This window comes from Vitis riparia, chromosome 4 (genome assembly GCF_004353265.1).
Source record: "Vitis riparia cultivar Riparia Gloire de Montpellier isolate 1030 chromosome 4, EGFV_Vit.rip_1.0, whole genome shotgun sequence".
NCBI classification, from domain to species: domain Eukaryota; kingdom Viridiplantae; phylum Streptophyta; class Magnoliopsida; order Vitales; family Vitaceae; genus Vitis; species Vitis riparia.
In genome coordinates, this window is record NC_048434.1 from 1,830,899 (window position 1) to 1,857,033 (window position 26,135).

The window sequence follows — 26,135 nt, forward strand, 5'->3', positions numbered from 1 at the left end:
ATTTTTAAATTAAAATAATAAATCAAAATTATTTATTAAAACATATTTTTTTATTTTCTTTTGTTTTTTCTTTCTATATTTTTTTAAAACCAAATATAACCTAATTTATTTTACTCTATTTTACATCATATGAAAATAACATGTCTTCCCACCTGAAGACTTTTTTGCAATTCCTGATTTTCCATTATCATATTGCACGATCGCGACAATGAGTATTGTCCCAATCTTGTATACGGAGGGGAAAAGGCTTTATTCATGAAGTGCTTTCTATGTGAGTCAAAATATCCTTTTTATATTCATTTTTTAATTATTTTCGATTTCTATTTTTAAAACACAAGACCTTTTTTTTTAAAACTACTCAATTTGGAAAAATATATTTTACCGTAATTTTAAAATATTAGATCTTCTAGTATTTAAATAATATATTTTTTTCATTTATAGTGATTTATCATTTAATGAATGATTGAAAAATGATTCATTATTAATATTAGTCCAATTAGAACGTTCGTCACTTCATATATAAACAAAGTATTTGAAATCTGTTTACTTTTTATATTTCAAATTTTCTACAACTATGAAAAAGAAAAGACGATTTCTAGATTTCGTTGTGGAATACGATAATCTCTTTCATGAATTATTAAAAATAAATTTGTCAAAATCACATTTATTTTACTTGATCTTCAAATTCTTGTTTGAAACCAATAATATAAATTTTCTATCGAATGAGACATAGTCATACATTGATAAGCAACAAGAAGGGAAGAAAAAACTTTCTTAACACTTCTCTCAATTTTTTTAAAACCATGCTGCCAAATATGTTTAGCATATTATTTTTTATTTTTCTTCATATGTTTCAAAAATTATAAAATATTTAAGTGAATAAGGTCTATTTACATGTATTTCTTATTTTTAAAATCAATAACTTTTGTATAAAAGTAAAACATTTTTTACAAAAAATATAAATTTACCTTTAAAAAAATCACTTTCGAAAATTTTATAATTGAAATTAATTAGAAATTTATATATATTTAAAATACTATTCACGTTAATTAATATTTCTTTGAGCATGGTTTTCAATTGCATCTTCTTTATTCAATTCTGCAAATGGGCTTTAGTCATATCATACATTTTAAATTTAGTGATGTTGAGTTGGGCTGGGCTTTCATTGAAGGACCGTAAAAATTGAATCGGGCTTCGGTTGAATTACAGCCCAATCCAAACCACACACTTTTCGGCCTCACAGAGTATAGAGCTCAAAACGACGCGTTTTAATTCAGAGACGATGAAACGGTGCAAGGTTTACCGCGCTTCACGTTTTATGTGTATAAACTATAAACTATGAAGTCTCGTTTCCACATAATTAAAGCCCTCTTACAATTTTTTTTGTATTTATTTTTTATTTTTGACTCTCAAAAGCTTTCTTTCTTGAATAACATGCTTGTTGGTATATTTTTACTTTTTAAAAACATATTTAAAAATAAATTATTTTAAAAAAATAAAAAATATTATTGTTCTCATTTGTTATAAGAACGTGATATTACTATTAAGAATTACAATATGCATATCGAACTATAATCCTATAAATTTAAGTTTTTTGAAAAATTGATAGTTTATCATGACATTAGAGTTTGGTTTAGTACATCTTATTCACGATTTGCACGTTTGTTTATCTTCTTTCTTCTTTTATCCCCTTTTGCGGTTTTTTGATATCTTCTCTCAATTTACAATTTATATATGTCTTTCCACGTGTGACTCCATACCCACGTATGAGGGAGGGTGTCAAGAAATACTATATGTATATTTGAATCTAAATCCTACAAGCAAATCTTTAAAAAGTCTTGAGACAATGGTTCTATGATATTTAGATGAAGTTTTTGAAGATAAAAATATCTTTCTTTTGAATTCCTTTTAACAATGATAATGTTTTTTTTTGTATAAGCCTAATTAATTATTTCTATATTAATAAAAATGTTTACCCCAAATTTTAATCCTATGATTTTAGTGTTACTTCATCTTCCAATTTGTTGGTCAAGTCGACAACCTCTTGCCAAGTGAGTCGTTGCAACAAAGGAAAGTTGGTAGACACATAGAAAAGAAGCTTATGCCTATTTGACAACTCTTTTAAATTTTATTTATTTTTATTTAAAATAAAAAAATGGGAAAACATATTTAATAACTAAAAAATAAAAAATATTTTGAAACAATATGTTTTTAGAGAATATCTTAAAATTGTTTTTACTTGTTTTTTTGAGATAATTTTAAAAAATAATCATGCTGGTAAGAAAAATTATTAAATATAAACTACTATAAATGAAAATGATTTTTAAAATATATTTAAAAATATGAAAAACATATTAATAATATTTGAAGTCTTTAAAGTAATTTTGTTTTATAAAACACCTTAAAACTATTTTTCAATACAAATTAATGGTCAAGCTAATGACGTCCTTGTCAAACTTAGAGCTGTAAGGTTGGTAAATCCACACAAAAGAAGTTTAAGCCTATTTGACAATTGTGTTTTTAAAATATGTTTTTGTTTTTTAAAATAAAAAATATGAAAACAAGTTTAATAAAAAAAATAGAAAATATTCTATGTTTTTAAAAATAGAAAACAAAGTATTTTCAAAAAATATTTTAAAATTATTTTCACCTATATTTTAACATTATTTAAAAAAATAATAATATAAACATGAATAACGAATAAAATAAAGTGTTATAGACATATTTCTAACCTTTCAAGTTTACAAACCATTTTTTTTTTTATTTTATAAAACATCTTAAAAACTGTTTTTCAGATTTTGAAAACGCTTCCCAAGTAAATCCTTGTACCTACGCAATTTTAATGGATGGGTATGGATTGGCCGATGGACCGAGCTCTCCGGAAGGTCCATGCGGGGCCCTTTACCCTTATGCGGGCCCGGTCCACCACAGTTAAAATCAAAGGTAAGAAATTTCCTCCGACAATCTCGTGTGGAAAAAAAGCATTTGAGACTGTTTACCAAAGTTTTAAGAAAATCATTTTATTTTACCTGTCAACAAGCTAACATTCATCAAAATAGGCTACCAATTTGACATATCCTAGGAACTAGAATCTCCACAAGCATAATCATTGGACCAAACAAAAAAAAACCAAAACCCAACAAGAAAGAAAACAAAGAGAAAAAAAAGGAGAGAAGGAGAAAGGGGAGGAAAAGATGGGATTCCCAACCCTTTCCCCGGACAAAAGTCCAAAAATTTATGATCATTAGAAGATTAAGTGGGAAAATTGGCAAAACTCCTTGGAAATATGTGATGGAGTACTGAGTAGGCTTCTAAGTCAAGTGGGCTTCATGTGTTTTAGATTAGTTTAAATTATAGTTAACTCAAACACGATCGGAATTGGGAAACAAACAATCAATTATATTCAATCCTATCATAAGTTCTATTTTCTAACTCGAGGTATTCAACCGAATCCAATTTCTTTAACTTTGAGTCGCTCATGTTAGACTCAAATTAGTCGAGTTATATTCAGGTTAATTAAGTTAGTTGGGTTGATTGAGCTGCATAATTCAAAATATATCTGTAATAGTTTTTAATTTTTTTTATATATTTATATGAAAAAATTAATATTAAATAAAATAAAATTTCAAGATGGCTACAAAAAAAAACATGAATTTATATATTTTTAAAAAAATTGAAAAATTATATGACATAATACAATTTGATATTTTTCTTAAAAATATAAAAAAATGAATATTTTTATATAGGATAATATACATTATAAATATTATAAAAACAATAAATTGAATTCGAGTTACATACGTATTGTTTGAACTTTTGCTCGCATTGATTATTTGAACTTTGTTTCGAACCTAACTCAAATTAATCTTATATCGAAAAAACCTAACTCAAACTCAAATTAAATATTGAAAATGATTACTCTTTAATAAGGTTAGGTTTAGTCAATCCACTCAAATTACAACCCTAATTTAAATCTTGAGATTAAATTAATGGATAAGCGTCTAATTTTTTTAATTATATGAAAGGATTAAGGTCAACCATAAAAAGGAAATCCAAAATATTTTTAGTTAATGTACTAAAAAAAGAGAGTAAAATTTTAATTTATTGTAAAAAATGGGAAAGAAAATCATACATAATAAAAATTATGTCAAAATTTAAACATTTCAAAGTCCATAAACCTGAACATTGTAGAATTCTTCTACTTCCATCGAAAGAAAAATAAACTTGAAAAGCTAAGGGAAAATTATATTTTATTAAATTTAATAATTTATGACTATCCCTCGAGGCCTAAAAAAACTTTATTGCACTTCAAAACCAAACTCAAACTTCAAAAAGCAACAAAATGACTTTGAAAACCTTGCCCATAGAAATGCCGAAAGGTGGGAAAAAGTTGGCTACCCATCTTTGAACCCAAACTCAAAATTCCAAGCACGTGTTCGTTATTTTAGTTTTTTATGTAATTTATTTTTACATTTTAAATTATTGGTTTTTAAAATTTTTTTATGATTTATTATAATTTTTTTTGTTAAATAAAAAATTCAAAATATTTAACCTTTTTAAAATAAAAAAAATAACATATTAATTTTTTTTAAACAAATAAAATATTATAAAAATAAACGATTTAATACTTCGTACTATTAAATACTATTTAGTTTTAAGTTATAATTTAAAATTAAGTAAAAAAATAAACACTTTAATTTAAAAATTGTTTTCAAAAAAATTGTTTTTTAAAACAATTTTTATAAAACAAAACGTTTTAAATTTATTTTTCCATATTTTAAAAATAACTTTTATACATAAATATAATTATTTTTTAAAATAATCAAAATATTCTCTGAAATTATTCTACTTTTTGCTTTTAAAAATAAAAAAATTGTTTTTTTATTATCAAACAAGTTTTGTTATTTTTTTGTTCCTAAGAAAGAAAAAACTGTTCTAAAAATCGGCCAACATGCCTAACTATTTAATCTGCAATCAATCTCAAATCTCAATCATTGAACACCATCTTTTCTTTTCCTTTTAATTTTTATTTATTTATTTATTTATTTTTTGAAAGGCATGTTGCGTGGGAAAACCGGAAGGGAGAGTGCATGCATTTTCCCATGAAAACAAGTGGCTGCTTTCTATCGGTTATCGATGTGGTTTCTTGTTACATACGCCTCTGAAATTTAATATGGAGTTGGGTATGGAATATCAAATATGGGTATGAACCCTAAGTCTAAAGAGTCACTTACCTGCTTAATTTCAAAATCCTTTTTTGAAAATGATTGAAGAGGTGGCATGGGCCTGCTCACGATGAATAATAGATCAATATTATTATTATTTCATTTGATTTGAAAATCTTCTTCTTACAATGCATCTAACCCTAGCCACGATTCGATTATTGAGATTTATATTATTATTTGTTTTCTTAGGATTATCATAAAAAGTAAAAAAAAACATAAAATTTTTAACTGGTTCGACAATCAATATGATCTTTATGTCCATGAAATGATTTGATACTCAAGTCAACAATCTACTGATCAAAACGACATTGACCTCAATTGAACAAATAACTCAACTCTAACTTGATATCAATAGCTCAAACAAAAGGTAACAAAATTGATTCTCGAATAAATTATAATAAAATTGATTCAGATTTTACAATCCGATGAAAATTTTTATTGGAACTTAAAAAATAAACAAATTTTTTTTATTAAAATTAAATTTGGATAATTTATTTTAAAAAGTAAGTTTTCTTTGACAATCAATTTAAAGTATTTTTATTTTTTTTTTATAAACTTTCATGATAATATATATATTGGAGTCCTGAATAGAATGTTGAGATTTTTGAATGATATTCAATATGATATTAAATGATTATTTATGTTTCCTAAGCAACAATATATAATAGATATTGAAATGGTTGATGTTTATAATAATTATAAATTTCAAAGGAAGTTTGTTTGGATTCATCTTACAAAAAGTTAAAGGTTGTTTTTTTTAAACAAAATAAGAGTTTTTTTAAAAAAATTACAATAAAAATATTTTAAATTTTAAATAAATTTTAATTTTAGACCAAAGAAATTATATTTATTGAATTTTTGTATATTATAATATTACTTAACGTGTATATTATTAAATTACCAATTCTTAGTGAAGGGATTGGCAAAATTTATTAAGAGATATCTAAATTATAGAAAGGTGACTCGAATCCACAGCACCAAATTCTAATATTATTTTGAACTACAATTTTTTTTAAAAGTTTAAGTTTATGGAATTTAGATTGATTATTATAATGCCATTTAATGTATACATTATTGAACAACCTGTTCACTAGTGGAATTGGGGAAAGGTGAACAATGTAAAGCCCTAAAAAGTGAATGACTGTACATCAATTGAAAAATCCACGTGTGAAATAAAATATTAATTTAAAAAGCAGATAAGATATGGGACCCTTTTTTAATAGTTACCTTGTTCATGAATGGAGACTGGTCACCCAACCTTTTCACCATTTTCTTTATGTTTTAGATGAAAGTAATGCATCGCTTTATTTTTAATCCATCAATCAAACCCCACTTTTTTTAGGGGTCTTAACCAAAAAATTCAACTGAAATTTTCATTACAATCTCATGCAATATTTTATGAATCAAGTGGTTGGTAAATTGTTACATTCATTTGGAAAGGATGGTGGTTGCAAGTAGATTGATTTGTTCAACCTTTTCCTTTGACATTTTTGAATCCTTAGGCCCTCTTGGCTGTTTTTCCTTTGTAAAAGTTAATTTTTCGGGTTTTTTTATTCGAAAAAGTTATTATTATTATTTTTATATGAAAATATTTTAATATATGCTCCAAAATAAATATCAATGCCGACAAATAGTAAATAGTGTGATTTGTGTTTCAAAAGTTGATATTTATTTCGGGTTTCTTAAGTGATGTTGAAGTTAAATATGAATTAATTTCACATAAGAAATTAAAATATTTGAATTTGATATTTAAATAAAAATATGAAAATAACACATTTAAAAAAAAAATGCTAGTTCTAGAAACTACGATTAGTATAAGTCTGATTATGGAACAATAGCAAACTGACTTTTAAAGTCAAGGCATTACTTTGGAAAAAAACCCCACCAACCAAGAAGAAGATTGGACTAGGGAGGATTTGCACTGTTTGGCATTAAAGAAAATTGTTTCCAAACATCATTTTTTTTCCTTTCAAAATTGGCTATTTCCTTTTTGAAAGTGACATTCCTGCTACTTTTCGTGGTGTTTTTTTTTTTCGTGCTGCCGGGGGTTGATCTTTTGGCACATTCATATTATAGGGAAGAAGACGAGAACTGCCATTCAACTTTGATGAGACGTCAGAGCCAATCCCACACAGAATTTTCTGGAATTATTCCATTTTAAACATGGGAAAAATAGAATTAACATAGTCTAAATGATTTTTACCATGTCCCAGGAATCTAAGGACTGCCATAAAAGAAGGGTGTTGTAGGAAGCGAGAGAATGAGGTCAAGGGAAGGCCAAGTCATTGCCCCTCTAACCAATATCAAGACTAAGGGCTTTAAAGCTATATAAAGATATCATCATCTTGTAAGAAAATAGTATGTATATACATGTATAGGAGGGGCTTTGAGTAGTTGGTAGGCCTTCATTTCAACTCTTCCCCACCAAATTCACAATTCTCAGTGTCTTCAATCCCCTCTTGTTTTCCTCATTGATCCGAGGCGAATTCATCGGTTTTTTGATCGAAAATATAGTTGTGTAGTTTGTATACGAGATGACTCTGAAGATCACATGGAAGACTATCATGCCAGGTTGTTACAAGACTGAGACCCCTATCGCCGAGTCGAGGAAGAAACCAGTTTCGAAGCAGGGTTCTTTCCAGAGACTATCTCTTTCCGACTTGAGCAACCCCGGCTCCCCGCTCTCCGTCGATGATATATCGAATTCCCTTATCGGTTCCAACCTCTATATCTTCACCCTTGCAGAGCTTAGAGAGATCACACACAACTTTTCGCCCAGTAATCTACTTGGAGAAGGCGGGTTTGGACCGGTTTACAAGGGGTTCATAGACGAAAAGCTTAGGCCAAAGTTGAAGGCTCAGCCTGTAGCTGTGAAATTACTTGACTTGGATGGCCTTCAAGGCCATAGAGAATGGCTGGTTTGTTTCTGAACTTACGAATTATTCCCCATAGTTCTTATATTCTATGTATAGATACTGTGTCTTTTGGTCAATTCTTCCACCTCTTGGATCGATAAAATCGGGGTTTTTTTGTAGGCAGAAATAATCTTTCTTGGGCAACTGAGGCATCCACACCTTGTTAAACTGATTGGATACTGTTGTGAAGACGAGCACAGGCTTCTGATATATGAGTACATGGCAAGAGGGAGCTTAGAAAATCAACTCTTCAGAAGTATGTTGTCCTCTCTACCGACATCTCTCTTTTTTTTCTTTTTCTTTTTTGTCATTTTATTAGTAATTTCTCAGATGGTTCAAATTAGAAAAAGATAGGGATTTGAATTGGCCATATAGTTATATTCTAGAAGAATATTGATTCTTTTAAGTATATATTTTATGAAGTTAGCGAGGGATAAGATCATATAAATTATTTATAGGTTTGGAAAATTGTTTTATGATTTTTTTTTAAATATAAAAATTTGTTTGAGAATCTCAAATATTCTTTATAAAGTTTTAAAAAATTGTTTTTGAAAAACATTCTAGAAAAATAAAAAATAAAAAGTTAAAAGATATTTTCTAAAAATATTATGTTGTATTAAAGAAAATTGTTTTATATTTTTAAAAACAATTTCCTTTTTAAACTAATTTTAAAAGCAGTTTTGGTTTTTCTATTCATTATTTTCCTGATATGTTATTCATACTGTGGGTAAAATATATAGGATATTCTGCTGCCTTGCCATGGTCAACCAGGATGAAGATCCTGTTCGGAGCAGCCAAGGGCCTGGCCTTCCTCCATGAAGGAGACAAACCAGTAATATACCGGGATTTTAAGGCTTCCAACATTTTATTAGACCCTGTAAGCTCTTCCCCGCCTGCTCTCTCCATTGTCAATCTCTTCAAAATGGCTCAAAGCTTACTCTTCTTTCTCCTTTCCAGGATTACACGGCTAAACTCTCTGATTTCGGGCTAGCGAAGGACGGTCCAGAAGGCGATGAGACTCACGTATCAACCCGAATAATGGGAACACATGGCTATGCCGCTCCTGAGTATATCATGACTGGTAAATTTTGATCAAAACACTTAGAAAATCTCCTGAGACCTAACCCCAAAAATCTAGTACTTCTAATACTTTTAATGCTTCTCAGGACATTTGACAACCATGAGTGATGTATACAGCTTTGGAGTTGTGCTGTTGGAGGTAATAAGTGGTAAACGGTCGATGGACAAAACAAGGCCAAGTCGCGAGCAAAGCCTTGTGGAATGGGCGAGACCGATGCTCAAGGACCCGCGAAAACTTGACCGAGTAATAGACTCGAGACTTGAGGGACTGTTTTCTACCAAGGGGGCGCAGAAGGCAGCTGAATTGGCCTACAAATGTCTGAGCCACCAAGCCAAGGCTAGGCCGGCAATGAGCGATGTGGTGAAGATACTGGAGCCTCTGCAGGACTTTGATGATACTGTGATCAGCCCTTTTGTGTATGTGGTTCCAGCTGAAGGGGAGGTAGGAGATGAGAGTGAAAGCGAGAAGGACATTTCACATCAAGAAATCAAAGAAAGGGACGACGGCCAGCAAAACCGGCCCGCCTGGAGACAAAGAATCAAGCTGCCACTGTCTCTAGTGGCTTACTCGGAATCTGCTTTGTATAAAAAATTTAGACATGAGTTGAACAGTCAAACATATCAGTAAGGAGACATAGAAGAAAACATCAAAGGTTCCAATAAAGTTGTTTGAATTCGATGGTTGCTTGGTGGAAAACCCAAGAATCATTCAACAAAAAACTCTCTAAGAAAAGGTCTGAGAAGGGTTTTTTTAGGGTTTTGGGTGAAATTAATTGTATTTTAATGAGGAAAATGATATATAAAGTTTGAAATTCATCTCTTGTTTATTTTCTTCATTTATTGGGTTCCTTTCCATGTAAAAAAAGGCTACTTGGTTCGTCCACTGTATAACATTGGTTGATTACCTAATAATTGCTTAATTCGGCTTCGATTAAGTTTGTGAAATTAAAAATGTTAAGAGCCTGACATTGACATTGTTATACTCAAAAATACTTTTATTGGAAATGTTTTCTTTTAAAGTGTTTTTAAAATAATAACATGTGAAGTATTTCTCCAAAAAATACTAAAAATGATTTTTTTTTAACATTATAAAATATTTTTTAAATTTTATCAAATATCTAATTATTTTTAAAAACACTTTTTATGCTAAAAATGCTTCATAAAATAACTTTTAAATAGATTTTAGAGTGTTTTTAGTAATTTTTTTTAAAGATATTTTTAGGATAATCACTTATTATGTATTTTTTCAAGGAATTTTATAAGCAGTTTTTTAGATTTTTAAAAGTGTTTCCTAAATTTTATTGAATATTTATTTTTAAAAAAAGAAATGCTAAAAACACTTTATAAAATCATTGCACTCTAAGTTAAAATTTACTTTTTTTTTTCTTTTTCCTTCCCTTTATATTATAATTTTTTGAATAACTTTTATTATATTTAATTTTACTTTCATAATTTCTTTTATAATCACATAGGAAATTTTGAATAATTAATGGTTTCAAGATTTGACCAGGGAGTCATCCCCATTAAAGTCTAGGAAAGGAAAAGAAACACATCGAAACATTCAACTGCTTACAACGTTGCTTTGTAATTATGCTAAACCGAAAAAATTGACAGTTACCTGCCACGTATAATATCAATCAATTTTCATGATAAATATCTGAGAATAGACAAACACCTACCAATATATCTTAATCAAAGGCAAATTTCGCTATTGTATGTATTAGAAAATGGACCAAGTTGAATGCATTAGAGCGACAAGTCTAGGGATTTTCAACTGCCGCCCTCTCAAGTTCTCTCCATTTGTGTGTCTCAATTTCCTCTCAAATCAGCCGTCCACATTCCAAACATAAGTTTATTCACAAAAAAATTTAGCTTGGAACCTCAAGTATGCTTAGAGTTGTGCCTTGTTAAAAAAGAAATTGAAAATTATTTAATTTTTTCTTTCTTTTTGGCATATTATATTATTTAATGTAATATAAAAATATCGACCTTTTGAAATTATTAATGACGTATTTCTTTTAAATCCATATTCATGTATTCAATGTCATATATAAAATGTTCAATAGGAAGTTGTTACGTCTCTTGAAATTAGGTAACATATGATTAAACTACTTTTCACTAACAAAACATATAATACACATTACCCTTAACCTTTGATGCATGGAGAGGTCCATGATCTTAACTATAATATGAATTTTTTGTGTCATAGGATTTTATTATATATTTATTTCTAATATATTTCGAGGTTAACTAAATAATTATACGACCTCTGTCTCTCTCTCTCTTGTGTTACCCTTGACACCGTAATATTAATTAATCTACACCTTAATATTAATTAATCTATTCTAGTTTCTCTCTCTCTCTCTCTCGTTACCCTAGACACCCTAATATTAATTAATCTATTCTAGTTGATCTCTCTCTCTCTCTCTCGTGTTACCCTTAACACCCTAATATTAATTAATCTATTCTAATTGATAAGAGGGCTTAGAAGCCCAAATCTCTCTCTCTCTCTCTCTCTTGTTACCCTTAACACTCTAATATTAATTAATCTATTCTAGTTGATAAAAGGGCTTAGAAGCCCAAATCTCTCTCTATCTCTCTCTCTCTCTTGTTACCCTTAACACCCTAATATTAATTAATCTATTCTAGTTGATAAGAGGGCTTAAAAGCCCAAAATGGATATAACCCATTTCAATAGTGGAGTTGGCTCCCCCATTAAGCACTTTTTTGGACTATTTTAAGGATTTTGGTTTGATGGATAGAGTCGAAAGTTTACCAAGATGTGATAAACACGTATCAAACCATCTTAGCTAGAATGAAAGGTAGGGGGGACATCATGCCTTTTTAATGCATATCATATCCAAAAACTTCTATATTGTCATTGATTAATGAACGTAAGAATTGTTATTTTGAAGCATTATAAAATGACTTTATTTCCTATCAAAATTTTTGGGCCCTAAAATGATGGCCAACAAAACTTAGATTAAAAATTTGAAGAATAAAAAGGAGGAAAGAAAAAGTACTTGTGTAATTAAGGACTTTTAACAAGAGTATGGTAATTTAAAAAAATTATTCTTAAATTATTGTAGGAAAAAAAGTAATTCCAAATATATGGTAGTTTTTGCTAGGTAGGAGAAAAGGTCTAAGGATAAAAAAAATTTTAAGCAAAATCTCTTGAATATTTATTGTGTAATGCATGATATTAATTTTGAATTTTTTTTTTAAATTAGTTTGGATTTTCAATTTTTTGTAATATTAATTTTTTTTAATTTTTTTTTTGTAATATTATTATTTTTTTAATGGGAAATCGTCAAGAGATGATTCCCTTTTGAATTTTTTTTTGGATTTCCAATTTTTTTTTTAAAATCATCTTTTCAAAAGACGTTGCTTAAAAAAAAATTTATCGGCGGACCCTCTTTTCTACTTGGTAAAAACTACCATATATTTGAAATTACTTTTTCTGTTACGATAATTTAAGAATAATTTTTTTAGATTATCGTACTCTTATCAAAATTCCCTGATAGAGGTTAGATTGAAGCATTGCAATAAATCAACCACATTATCAACTAGAAGTTCTCATGTACGAGGGAGGAGCAAGTGATCCTCACGAAAATCAAAGCCTCAGCTAATGAGTAGGTAAGTTGTTCCAAGACTTGTGGGGGATGGCTTCTCCGTCTCATCCTGTTCACAAAAGTTGAATTGGTTGAACACGTCTAAGTGAATTTCTTGATCAAATCATTCGAACACCAAAGTCCTAAAAGTGACGTCTCGATTAGGTTGGCAAAGCAAGGTGAGTTGTGCCGCACTCATCTTCCTCATGGTAGCATTAAGTGGCAGAGGCTGCTTGCCAGGCCCACTTACTACACCTCCATCCATAGCCTACACACGTGTTGTTTGGCAAAGGAGGTAGATTAATCACTAATTTTATTATTTCAATCTAATTAAGAACAATTTAAAAAAATTAAAATTTGTAATCGTCGCCTGAGAGATTCGAACTCTCGCGGGGAAACCCCATGTACTTAGCAGGCACACGCCTTAACCACTCGGCCAAAGCGACTGGTTGATCTACTTTGCCATACTTATTTTAATTAAACATTTATTTAAAAAAAATAAAGAATTTCCCCACGTTTTCTTCTCATTTCTTCTTCTTCGTTGGATCTTCTCCCTTCCCTTCCCTTCTCTTCTCTGCATCTCTACTAGCGTCTTCTCAGTGATGACGATGGCGATGGCGACGGGGAATCTGACGGCACACGATCGGCAGATTCTGGCGGCGGTGAATGGCGGAGCATCGAGTCTTTCGTTCGTCGGTTCAGGCTTCATCGTCCTCTGCTACGTTCTGTTCAAGGAGCTTCGAAAGTTCTCCTTCAAGCTCGTCTTCTACCTCGCTCTCTCTGTAAATTTCTTTGCTTACTCCAATTTCACTCAACTGTCTCTTCTCAATTGAGATCTTGTGGAAATTGCATCGCATTTTTGGCGGTTTGTTGAGTTCATTCGTTATTCTTCAGTTCCTTCTTTTGAACATCTAGAAATTGAATTTTATGGTGATTCATTTGAATTGTAACCTGGAGGTGGTGATAGGGCTCTAGTTTCGAGTTTTCTTTGTAGATTGTTGCGTGGTTTGTTGAAACGGTGTCATTTGGTTTGCATTTTGGAAATGCTTTTCTTACTTCCGGGAGCGAAAGTTGTTTGATTTTGGTTTCAGAAGCAAGAAAATTACATCAAAAGCTAAAATAATTAAAATTCAGTTAAGAATTTTAAAATATAAACCCTAAAACCCAGTAGTTTGAGTCAAAAAGTCTAATCACTCTAGTTTTTTGAGCGGATTGATCCCTATCTTGTTTGGCTTTTATCAATTTTCCTTAAGTGCCATATGAAGAATTATGTTTCCTAAATCAGCTTCAATAAATTTGGAAAGAAAAAGAATGGAACATGAAACCTCCAAAACAAATCAATTCTCTGCTGTACCTTTATGTTTCTCTCATGTTTCTTCATTGATATTTCTTGTCAGTGTTTTGTGTGGTTGAATTATTGGCTCATGTAGTGCATTTTCTGAGTGCAGGACATGCTCTGTAGTTTCTTCAGCATTATTGGGTATGCTTCCCAGAATCAGATGAAGTTATTTTCTTATGAATTTTGCATTGGATCATTGAAATCTTGTTCTTAGTTTAGATTGAGAGTTTTGCGTTGTTATGCAGAGATCCATCCCAGGGATTTTTTTGCTATGCTCAGGGCTACACCACCCATTTCTTCTGTGTGGCGTCTTTCTTGTGGACTACTACTATTGCTTTCACTCTTCACCGCACTGTTGTTAGACACAAAACTGATGTTGAAGATTTGGAGTCCATGTTTCACTTGTATGTTTGGGGTATGCATTTGTTTGAGATTCTATGGTTTGTGACGTTTTACTTGTTATAAAAAAAATAAAAAATAAAAATGTAAAGGCATCTCAGAAAAGTTTTGTTCTACAAAATCCGTGTCATTAATTGCATTGATTGAATCCTCTGCTTAATGTCTTATAACTGTTGCCTCTCCATGTAATGTGGTATTTATGAGTAATATCTTGCAGTTCTTTCCCATATATGGATTTGAATGTTTAGTTCCTTCTTGCAGGAACTTCACTAGTTATGACTGTGATACGATCTATTGGTAATGACCATGGCCATTTGGGTGTGTGGTGTTGGGCGCAAATAGGTCAAACAGGAAAGGCAAGTACAGAGGAGATTTTGTTTGCAGGGGTGCTGGATTTTTTTAAATGAAAGAATACACTGATTGTGTGTTGAAATTTAACATTTTTTTCCCTATTTTATTTCTGCAGGTGGTTCACTTTATAACATTTTATGTTCCCCTTTGGGGTGCTATTCTTTTCAATGGTTTTACATACTTTCAAGTGATACGCATGCTGAATAATGCAACCCGTGTATGTCTTCATTTATCCATTCTGTCTTTTCTTTTTCTTGGCAAATATAGTGTCACTTGTTTGTGGAGTAGGAAATAATTCGTTCATTGGAATGTCATACTTATGTTATTTCTTGGCAAATTCAGATGGCTGTAGGCATGTCAGAGCGGGGATACCAATTGGATGCAAGGGCAGATAACATGAAGGTATACTGTGCTGTTATTGGTTTCATCAAGTTTAGTAAGATAAAAAATATTCAAGGGATATAAAAGATTCTAAGAGCAAATAGAGTTTGTTTGAATGAATGCTTGTGGCTATTAGTGCAACCGACCAACCATAATTTATTGTTAAAACTGCTTCACTTTTAATGTTTGGACACAATTAGTATAAACCATCAACACCTTTTTCCCTACCTATTTGAAGAAGATAGTCATCATTTGTTTTCTATTTTTCTTGGTATAGGGTCTTATTTTAGAGTTTGAACCTTCAGTTCTCTGTTCCCTGGCTTTTGTTCCCCTCACATGCTTGGTGTGGCACTTGTACCAAGTAGAGGCTTGAATATCTTGTTTTACATTGAGATATCTTGTCATCTTCCGTTCTTCCATTGTCTTCTATGTATTGGTAGCTTGAACATTGAAATTTACATTAAGAAGAAACTTGTTAATTGTAAAGACTAAAGCTTTCCTCAAAAGTTCTTGTTGATGTTTATTTCTTTGCAATATTCCTTCCTTGACAGGCTTTAAATCGGTGGGGTTACTACCCGCTAATTTTAATAGGATCATGGGCTTTTGGCACCATCAACCGTGTCCATGATTTTATTGAACCAGGACATAAAATCTTTTGGCTCTCAGTTCTTGATGTGGGGATGGCTGCACTTATGGTAAGTCCTGGCAACCATAAATGAGTTCTCCCTTTTCTTTAACTGATGAAATGCTTTGCTTTGTGGCGTCTCTGGTACTTGAACAATCTATATGTGCAGAGAGTACCTTTTTGTGGTATTTTGATTACATTTCAAGATTGAGATTGGTAGGGGTAAGGAAAAATCATTATTACTACTTTCTGCTTTTGAATACACGACAGACAGCCAAGGGGCGGGTATGGAGTTGCAGTAGGTTTTGCGGCAGATACTTGATAGAATGCTAGTTATCTATACCTTATGATTCGATATATGAGTATAAGATCACAGGTTGTTCACAGTTGGGTCCTCTAGTTTTAGTAATTACACATGTTGTGGTCAACTTTAGTTTGTCTCTAGTCACATTGTGCTTTTGGTAAATCACGCCATTTGAACCTGAGCAACATGACAACATGCATAAAAAAAGTCTCTGCCCTTTTTAGCCTTTATTTTATTTGTATTACTTATTTAACAACCTTCTTGACGCAATCAACTCAACAAAGCATGAATATTCACGCTGCTTGTGGATAGCTATGTCAACCCTTCTTCCTGTTCAGCTCTCAAGCTATATCCTTCATTAACTATGTCCACTCAGGCTGGTTCTTATCAAGTATGAACTTTTAATAATAATAAAAAAATAGTAATAATATTTTTCTCAAATCATAAAGGAAATTTATTGAAATACATAGGAAAATAAAAAGGAAGATATGATCTAGAACTAACATTAAGGAAAAATTATACTGAAGGGACAAAAGAACCAACGAAAAAAGATAACAAAGAAAAAACTGGGAAGAGCAACTTGCTAGCTTGGATTCTATGGTTGTCTGCCATAAATTTTTGTCAAAGATAGTAATCAGTGTTGCATATTGAAAAAGTTCATATTTTCTAATTATAGGGTTATGAGCATTTCTCTTCTAGCCCAACTGAACCAATATGATGAAATGTTTTTTTAATTTGTTACTTTTATCGGGAAATAACTCAGCTGCTGTTGTTTGCATATTTTAGGGATTATTCAACTCAATAGCATATGGCCTCAACTCCTCAGTGCGACGGGCAATTTATGAAAGATTGGATCTGTAAGTAACAAAAGTTTAATATTGTTCTATGCTGAGAATTTTAAGGTTCCTTCTGCGAAATCTAGCAGCACCTTATATTCAGAAAAGAAAAAGGAAAAACAAAAACAACCCCTTACCTCAACACTACCTTGTCCAGTCTATTCAGTATCTTAACCATCTAATCTGTTAGATATAATATGAGCACTGCCTATCCTTGGCATTCAGTTGGTTCTAATTGGTACAGTTTATTAATTTCAGTGATCCCCTATTCTGGGTCCAGCAAGCGGTTTGTACTGCTGCATTAACCAGGCTTCAGTTACCTGATGGGTACTATTATGCTATAGTCGTATTCCCGAGAAAAACATCTTGAATGCAGGATGTAGAGAACTTTCACAACCTTTGAATGCTAGGAAACCCAAAATCATCAAAAGAAATAGTACCCTCATTTCCAAAATCCAAAACCACTGCCTGCTGAAACATTTGGAAAAGGTTTTAGTCTTCAGTTATCATTGTTGGAATCTTTTGGGTGTTTATTATCTTGTTTTTTTTGTTAGAGCTGACAAATTTAGTTTTTTATGGGCTCTCCTTTCTGTTATTGATATTTCGCTAATAGATCCATTTTAAAGGGATTGGCTGGGTATATGTATTCATTAGGTTTTGGCCTGAGAAGCTTCGGAGATGGTTCCCTTGCTCATCAAAGTCCAGAGGCCAGCAGCAGGAAAGCGAACTAGTCTCATTGAAAATCCAAGACCCTCAGTAGCAAATTCTTCAATCATTCAATTCCCTGCAAAAGTTTTCAACCTTTTCCACATCAAATCTGAGAGCGCAGAGGGATGGAACGAAGAAGCAATCTCAGAAACAGCTCCTGGTACTTTCATCCCAACCATTTTGAATTCATAGCCTTTCACCAATCATGCCAATGTACCATTCATTTCTCCAATCCGTTGTGTTTTTACTTGCATTGTAAAGATCAAAGATCAAAAAGCCACGATCTTGAGCTGTGATCCGAAAGGTTTCCTCTAAATATATGAGTTGATGAATGATGAGAGCAGTCACGATTAGAATCTCTAACAGCATTTGTCCATACTCGAGAGCAAGCGGATAAACCCTGGCTGCAGTCACAATGAGGCAGTGTGTACGCTTTTTTTTTTTTTTGGTATTTCAATCTTGATTTTATGAATATTTTGTGAGTAATAACTACCTGATATAGCTTTAAATGAAATGATTATTGTTGGTGAGTAGGTCGAGATATTGTATAGCTTCCAAAATGAAATTGGTGAGGAAAATGAATTAGGGCCTCCCCACCATTAGAACCATTCGGCATTATTTTCTAACAATCACTCTTGCCGCATCCTTTCATTTGTGATGGCATTTAGTGATGTCCGTTTGTTTGTGAAGAAATTAAATCCTGGAAATTTTATCAGACTGAAGGTTCTTTTTCTTTCTTTTTTTTCCTTTTCTGGTTTTTCAGAAACGGCCACTATTCTAGGAACATTTTTTGAGGTTTTCTCGTTTTCAACATGACTTATTCTTTCCAACCTGAATGTTTGCTGAGAAAATTTTCAAAAACAAACAGAAGAATCTAGAAAACGCCCAATCCCAAAAACAGAAAAACAACAATAACCTGTAACAAATAACTGCGGTACAAGCCAGAGATTTACAAGCAGAGAGAGAGAGGAATCTCCATCGATTACGCGCAGGCGCAAGCATTATCAACGACAGCCACATCGCCGTCTCCGCTTCTGAACAGTAAATACCCGATCGCGAGCCCCAGGACCACCGCCAGAAACACTCCGCCGTTGAAGGACATCACCGCCAGCATGATCAGGTACCCGATCGCCGAATTGATCCCGAACAGCGCCGCCCCGGCGAACTTCGTCGCACTCCACCGCCCGATCTTTGACTGAAGCAGAGGCTCCTCGATCGGAGACGCCGACGCTGGCGAAGAGCCGACGGCGGCTATGAGCTTGAGCTGGATGCGCCTGTCTTCCAAGTACTGGTAGAAGGCGGAGGCGATGAGGCAGGCGAGTAGAGTCAAACCGTAACTCGCCCACGACTCGGTCTTCCACGAGTCGATCAGGAGAGTCACGCTCGTGCTCCAGTAGAAGGTCATGTGCATCATCTTCGCTGAGTTTTAGAGAGATGAAAAAAGCTTGATCTTCTGATCTCTGTAATGGCGTCTTTGGGGACACTGACAATAATATCCTCCCGACGGAAGCTCGCGTGTGTAGTACAGGTACGTGCGTGTGAGAATTTGTATTTATTTGTGCAGTCCCCCTCAGGATATATTCTTTTTACGAAACTGCCATTGGGTTGATTAGACTAAAAGCCTTTTTAAATGGTAAGATAAAATTTGGACCCAACACTTAATATAATTTATTTAGATTTAAAATAGTATAAAAAACTCAAAATTTTATTTAAATAGGATGAATCACATAATAAAAATAATTATTTAGTCCTTGAATATTATTCCCGAAAATAATTATTTGTTTTCTTTTCAGAATAAAAAATAATTTTTTAAATTTAGAAAATATATTAGATAAATTTTTAACAAAAAAATAATTCTTATAAAGAGTTGTAAGCAATTACTGAAAATAGTTATAAACGTCTTAATCAGTTAAATTTGAAATCAATGATGATATATTGATATAATGTATTTACCTATAATGATACTGATTTGTCTGATTTAGAACGTTAGGACTTGAATTTCGAGTGTATAGGGAGAATGGCAATTATGTAGATGTTGAAACATGGAGGTGCATTTTTCAATGTGGGAAATGCAGTACAAGGTCAAAATTGTACTACGTGTAATGAAACATGAAGACAAATAAGGAAGGACCTCGGCTACCTTTTCCAAATTCTTCTGGAATTCAAGCCAAGCCCGCCAACATTCTCCGTTTGTATAGTAGTCCAGAACAACTTTGGTTTAGGAGCCCTATATGACTATAAGATGTTATAAAGGATGTAAAAAAGGAAAGTTTTGTTAGTTTTTAAAAATTATTCTTCTATAAATTGATTGTATAATAATGTTCTAGAAGACCAGAAGCAGCAAACGATGGTTATTTAATCCCTATTTAGACAAACTTCTTCAATGTTAAAAATGGTGCTTATAATCTCTGCTGACAGAGATTTTGGATCGCGAAATGTTTAAGTATAATTTATAAGAATATTTGAATATAACTTTGAAATCTTCTTAGTCGTGAATTTTATATTTAAGGGTGACAATGTTTATCGATGGGTCATGTATTTTTGCTGCCTCAAAATTTAAGTATTTTATCACACAAGTCAATAATAACCTTATAAAAAATTATTGTCTTGTAAAAAAAATATAAACTTAAATACTATTTAATTATTAAATAGATGATACATCATCAAACTCGTTTAATAATTAAATTGAATTAGGTTTTATATAAGTTTATATAATTAATATCTTAATTAAATATGTTTATAATTTAATTGATTTATTCATTTAAAAATAAATTTAAAATGAGTCGCGATAAATAATTTAAAATTATAATTATATTAATATGTAGGATGGTTTAATTTACAAGTTAACTAGAAATTTATTTATTCATTAAATGAGTTATATAATAAAAAGCATGTTGGGTTTGAGTCATATTGACAAATTATATCAAATTTTATCACATTTACTTATACCTTTTAATATAACTTATTTATGTTTTGAAATAAGGAAAGTCTCTTTTTTATTTAAAAATTTTTAAAACATTTTTTTTTGTTTAAGTATGAGGTGATGTTTGTTTTTTTTATTTATTATTATTATTTAATTCTAAATAGAACTTTAATATTTAATAATGTTCAAGTATTAGATTGTTTGTTTTTTTAATATTTTATTTATATTAAATATTAAAAAATAAAGAAAAATCAATATGAATATTTTTTTATTTAATAAAAAACCAAATATTCTGATTTTTTATATTCAATAAAAAAGTATATAATAAGTTATGAAAAAATAGAAAAATAAATAACTTAAAATCTGAAAATAAATTAATTTTAACAAGAAGCTAAAAAACAAACACCCTCTAACTCAACGGTTAGAAAGCAAATTTTAACAATCTTTATATAAAACTCTATGACTTTGATCTCTATATTTTTCATCTGAATTTATTTACGTTTTGAAAAAATAATAATGCAAAATCAAATTTATATTTAATTTAAAATTATGTTATACTCCATTCATTTATTGATAAAAAATAAATAAATAAATAAAACATGTTAAGGTTGTTTTTGGAAATGTTTTTAAAAACAATTATTAAAATAACAATTTTTAAGAATTCCAACACTTCATAAAAATGGAGCTCCAGTTGTTACGGAGAATAGATTTTTATTTTGGAATTTAAATATCAAAAAACGGTTTTCTATGCTTATAAGATTTTATTTGAGAATTCAATATCCAAAAAAAAATTTCTCAACTTATCATTGGGAAAGTATACGAGAATACAAACCATGTTTTTAATTGTTACTTACAAGTTACAATTTTTATTTTATTTTATGAAAATACCATTTAAATATATATAACGGTTCTTTATTAAAAATTTATCAATCTTTTCTTATGAGTTATAAAATTCTTTTGCGCTCTAAAAAAATGTTCTAAAAATATTACAAAAAAAAAATGGTTTCAATAACAATTTTCAAAGGCTGAAGAATTATCTCAAAGAAGCTCGTTATTTTTACTTTTATTTTTTAAAAAAGTTATTGTAGTTTTCAATCCTCTGACAAGGTAGTCCTGAATGTTCCATGACTTAAAGCAAGTCAAGGATGTTCGATTGGCTACGTTCTTTTCAAGTTTATACTGGGAGAAGCCTCAACCAGATTGGCTTCCCTTTCTCATCAGCCATGACGCAAACCAATGGAAGAATGTTTGAAAGTAAGTCGTTCGATTGCAGATGACGACATACTGTTATATAGAAAGGGTTGACAGAAAGACAAACGATTAATACTGAAGGCCGCCTTATCTGAATCCCATAGTCGCAGGCTGGCATAGAAATTATTGGCTCTGATATGTTAGCTGATTCCAATGAATAATTTCATCTTAGAATCGAAGCTTATATCTTGAACCGAAGATGAAAACGATCCTGCAGCATTAGTATCATTATTTTCTTTATAGAAGTTTATCAAAGAGGCGACAAATTGAAACCACCAGGAAAAAAGCATGTGATGATTTTTCTTTTGCAACTTGCAATTCTTAATTTCTACTTATTCTCGAGTCCTCTAAATTCAAACTTGTATATCTCATAATAACACAGAAAAATTCTATGATGGGTATAACTCTCCCATTAAGCCATATTTAAGCTCTATAAAAAGTAGTTTTGAATCCTAAAATATCTCTTAAAAACTCTTCTGGGGTAAAACATTAAACATCTGACCTTTAAAATAATATAAAATTCTCTAATAATAATAAAAAAAACATTTAAAGAAATATAAAAAAAAAGTGAAAAATATTATTGCATACAAGAAATGAAATTCAACTTCTTATTCCCAAAATCTTTTGAGTTGAAAGAAATCAAATCTTAACCAAGTTAACAAACTCCTAACACTTGAAGAGAGAGAGACTAGAACTAGCATGGGACCATGTCATGAATGATTGAACTCATAACAAAAGATGGGGACCTGGAGCTTCGGGAGATGGGGTGGTTTTAACTACTATTTTAATGCTAATAAAGAATGACCGGCATGAAGACATTCATAATTCCCTCTAATTATATTCCCTTTCAGCCAGACAACCAACCAACCAGATCAATCACATACAATCATTTCCCCTATACAATTTGATAAATTCTTGGATCATTTGGATAGATTCAGTTGCATTTTCAACTTTTACAAGTGGTTTCCTTTCATGTAAAGCAGATATTACCACTTGGGAAGAATATATACTGTGTTTCCTTTTTCTGACATGCTAAACATGTGAATATATAAATGTGTTTTCAGGTGGATGAGGGTGAATCAAACCCTTATCTTTAGCCAACCACTGCTAGGTACAAGTCAGCATCCTAACCAAACGGGGTCCAACAATTAGAGGCTGGGCCACTACGCGACAAGATATTTTCTAAAACATACTGGGTCTCTTTCAGAAGCTTGGTACAAAGCAGAAGAGGCACTCGTCTGCAGTTTCTCTTTCAGATTTATCTAATACTCCTAAAGCAAATGCTCAGATAACAAGAAGCAATTTGCCTTTTCTTTTAAGTGTAAGTCTTTTAACCTAACTTTTCAGCATCTATGCCTGATCGAAAGAACAAGAGGAAGCAGCGGCTGAAAAGGCCTTTGATTGGAATCCTCAGAATATAGCACAAGATTTTTGTTTCTTTTTTCTTTTGGGGCTTACTGTTATTTTGTAGTTTGAAGCATCTAATCAAGAATTCAATACTAACACTTGCTACAAAACCATCCAAACATTGCCACATTTACATTTCTAAAGAATTAGATATTATTTTCCGAAACACAATCAATGGCCAATTCTTAAGAGAACTTTGAACAAATTCATGCAATAATTTGAAGTATTAGCCACTGCCACTGCCACTTGCCACAAAATTATCCATATTAACATTTCCAAATAAGTTAAACAAGAGGTTATGTTCTGAAACACAATTAATCACTTGCTACGAATCTATTCATATTTACATTTTCAAAGAAGATATATAATAAGAGATTATGTTCTGAAACACAATTAATGGCCAGTTCTTAAGATACTTTCGAACAAATTTTTGCAATAATTTGAAGTATTCCAAAAAAATATGTTAAGGCAGAAAGTAAAAGAACAAGCAAACACTAATGTGCGTGTGATTAGAGCTTAGGCCACATACAAACACATAACCATAAACGAGAAGAAAATTAAGTAGAAGTGGCAGAAAATATTTGGATTGAAGTCACAGACAGGAAGATGTTCCTCACCTTTCATTCAGTCAGTCAATGTCCATGAGAGAGCAATTAGCATTAAACCAGGCTAATAATCACTAAAGATAGATAATTGAGGAATGAAGAGATATTAGTTTGTGCTACCTTCTACTCCAATTATTGGATTTTCCGAATCTCAACAATCCGATAATGGCTCCATTGTTGAACCATCCAGAGACGATAAACAGCTTTCCGATGATGACGAAACACAGATGGATCCTCCTTTCCTCAGCGATCTCGGGGAGTCCAGAGTTCGCAAGAGCAGCTGTTTCACAGCAGAGATCAAGCTCTCAGTATGATTAGGCGGATTTGAAGATCTAAACCGTTTGAAGAAGTTCATGTGCCGATTGAGCGCTTCTTCGGCGCTGATCAGCCTCTTCGATCTCGCAATCTCATCTTTGATCGCCTCCGCGCAAAGTCCACAAATCCAACGCCCTTGGTACCTCTCGCGAACGCGTTCTATGTACTCAATCGTGCACTCCTCAGTCAATCCACAGCAATCGCATTTCGCAAACTCCACTTCCCGATGCTTAGCGCTCGAAGTCGACTGCATCTCAATCTCGATCCCAGACACCGCCTTCGCTTCCACCGTAGCAGCCATTGCTCAAAATCTGGCCCCGAATCAACAAAAACAATGTAGATGTATATATAACGGTTTCAAATACACAAATATATTTGTCTTTAAATTTTGATTTCGAATTTTACGGTTTCCGCGAATGACGCCAAAAGATCAAAATCTTCAAAAACTTCAACTCTCCGAAAAAAAAATTCTCCGTGCTTCGCTATCTCTCCTTATCCCACTCGCCTTCCTCAGATTTCTCAGTCTGAAGAAGCAAAAGCTTGAATATCATATACATTTCAGAGTTTCTTCTTCGAATTGATTGCTTCAAGCGCAAGCTTGAAGCTTAGAAGCCAGTGTTTGTTTCCCTGGAAAATTGCCTAATGCGAATAAGTGAAGTGAGAGAGATTAGATTTTCTATCCTTTTTTGTTGTAACGCACACTGCACAGAAGATGCCCCAATCATTGGCGGTTTAGAGGCGCAGAAATGATACGCTCTCCATTGGTGTCTTTAATTTCTGGTGCTCCACGGTCCACAGAAATACGTTACGATGCACTACGTGTAATCTTTCGATTGGTTTACATATGTACTTACGTGGCATTTTAGCCGTCACCAGAAATTTCTGGGCCCACCGGTAGCCCATCTCACGAGAGGTGCACCGATGGAGTATGGTCTCGTTTAGCTACAATAAAAAAGGATTTACTTGCCATTACGAGCCAAGCCAAGCCCAATAATTATTAATTTCAGGATTATTCGGAATTGGTAAAGAATTTTAATTAGGAAGGGTTTTTCATTTTTCCTTATTTATTAAAATAAATAATTTTTTATATATAAAGATTAAATAACTTAAAATTACATAAATTTCCAAATAATTTTGATTATATTTGATTCTTTTATATTTTTTATATAACAACTAAATATTAAAAAATCATTTTTTACAAATTTCTTTTTAGTACTTTTGAGAAGTAAACATTAGCTAAGGTGTTTGGAAAAGTAGTAAGGAAAGAAAATATAAAAAAATTAAAAATAATAATTTTTTTTCATATTTAGTTTTGACATAAAAAAATATGAAAGAAAATTAAATATGATTAAAATAAATTAGAAATTTATATATTTTTAAAATTATTTAATCTTTATATAAAAAAAGAAAATAAGTTAAATGAGTTTGAAATAATATATACCATATTTTATTGATTTTAAATTTTTTATTTTTTTATTTTTCTTCACTTGTTTTTTTCTTTGACTTTTCCTCTTTATTTTCTTTCCCTCATTTTCTAGCAACCAACCATGCTTTATAATATTTAGAAAGCATTGCAAATTCTAAGTAGAATTTGTTAAAATTATTTATTTAGATTATGTTTGTTTTCGGAAAGTTTGAAAGAAAGTGTGAGAGAAATAAAATGGAAATGAAAAGTAAAATATAATAAAATAAAAAATAAATTAAAATTAATAAATTATTTTATATTATGTTTGGTATTTCTAATACCTAAAAGATAAAATTTTTAAATATAAAAAATACTATAGACACTTCCTAAAATCATTGTGAAACACATTTTTAATAATATGTTTGGTAGTGATAGTAGGAAACGTTTTCAATATT

General features: G+C 31.2%; 4 protein-coding genes and 1 non-coding gene across 6 annotated transcripts; 2 read left to right on the forward strand and 3 right to left on the reverse strand.

Moving 5' to 3' along the window:
- Nucleotides 1-7,510: 7,510 nt before the first annotated feature.
- LOC117912234 (serine/threonine-protein kinase RIPK) lies at nt 7,511-10,149 on the forward strand. The gene is made up of 5 exons (XM_034826748.1): nt 7,511-8,143; nt 8,261-8,396; nt 8,881-9,017; nt 9,098-9,221; nt 9,307-10,149. Exons 1-5 carry the CDS (start codon nt 7,760-7,762, stop codon nt 9,846-9,848), a joined length of 1,323 nt encoding a protein of 440 aa, XP_034682639.1. The 5' UTR covers nt 7,511-7,759; the 3' UTR covers nt 9,849-10,149.
- A 3,046-nt stretch (nt 10,150-13,195) lies between these two features.
- Nucleotides 13,196-13,277, reverse strand: TRNAS-GCU. The gene has a single exon. It is a non-coding gene; the product is annotated as a tRNA-Ser (tRNA).
- Nucleotides 13,278-13,377: 100 nt separating this feature from the next.
- Nucleotides 13,378-18,380, forward strand: LOC117912957 (G-protein coupled receptor 1). 2 transcript variants are annotated; one of them, XR_004651066.1, is made up of 10 exons: nt 13,378-13,613; nt 14,280-14,311; nt 14,416-14,585; nt 14,831-14,925; nt 15,036-15,137; nt 15,263-15,322; nt 15,853-15,996; nt 17,017-17,087; nt 17,721-17,934; nt 18,036-18,380. XR_004651066.1 is itself a non-coding variant. In XM_034827777.1 (9 exons), the coding sequence occupies exons 1-9, from the start codon at nt 13,434-13,436 to the stop codon at nt 17,824-17,826; spliced, it is 960 nt and encodes a 319-aa protein (XP_034683668.1). In that variant the 5' UTR covers nt 13,378-13,433; the 3' UTR covers nt 17,827-18,380. The 2 variants fall into 2 exon arrangements, 1 of the variants encoding a protein (XP_034683668.1); XM_034827777.1 differs by having other exon boundaries at nt 17,721-18,380.
- Nucleotides 18,381-18,591: 211 nt separating this feature from the next.
- On the reverse strand, nt 18,592-19,286 carry LOC117912958 (copper transporter 5.1-like). The gene has a single exon (XM_034827778.1). The coding sequence runs from the start codon at nt 19,186-19,188 to the stop codon at nt 18,757-18,759; it is 432 nt and encodes a 143-aa protein (XP_034683669.1). The 5' UTR covers nt 19,189-19,286; the 3' UTR covers nt 18,592-18,756.
- A 4,545-nt stretch (nt 19,287-23,831) lies between these two features.
- On the reverse strand, nt 23,832-24,986 carry LOC117912411. The gene is made up of 2 exons (XM_034826979.1): nt 24,681-24,986; nt 23,832-24,586 (listed from the first exon to the last, which is right to left on the reverse strand). The coding sequence occupies exon 2, from the start codon at nt 24,574-24,576 to the stop codon at nt 24,112-24,114; it is 465 nt and encodes a 154-aa protein (XP_034682870.1). The 5' UTR covers nt 24,577-24,586; nt 24,681-24,986; the 3' UTR covers nt 23,832-24,111.
- Between the last annotated feature and the right edge of the window lie 1,149 nt (nt 24,987-26,135).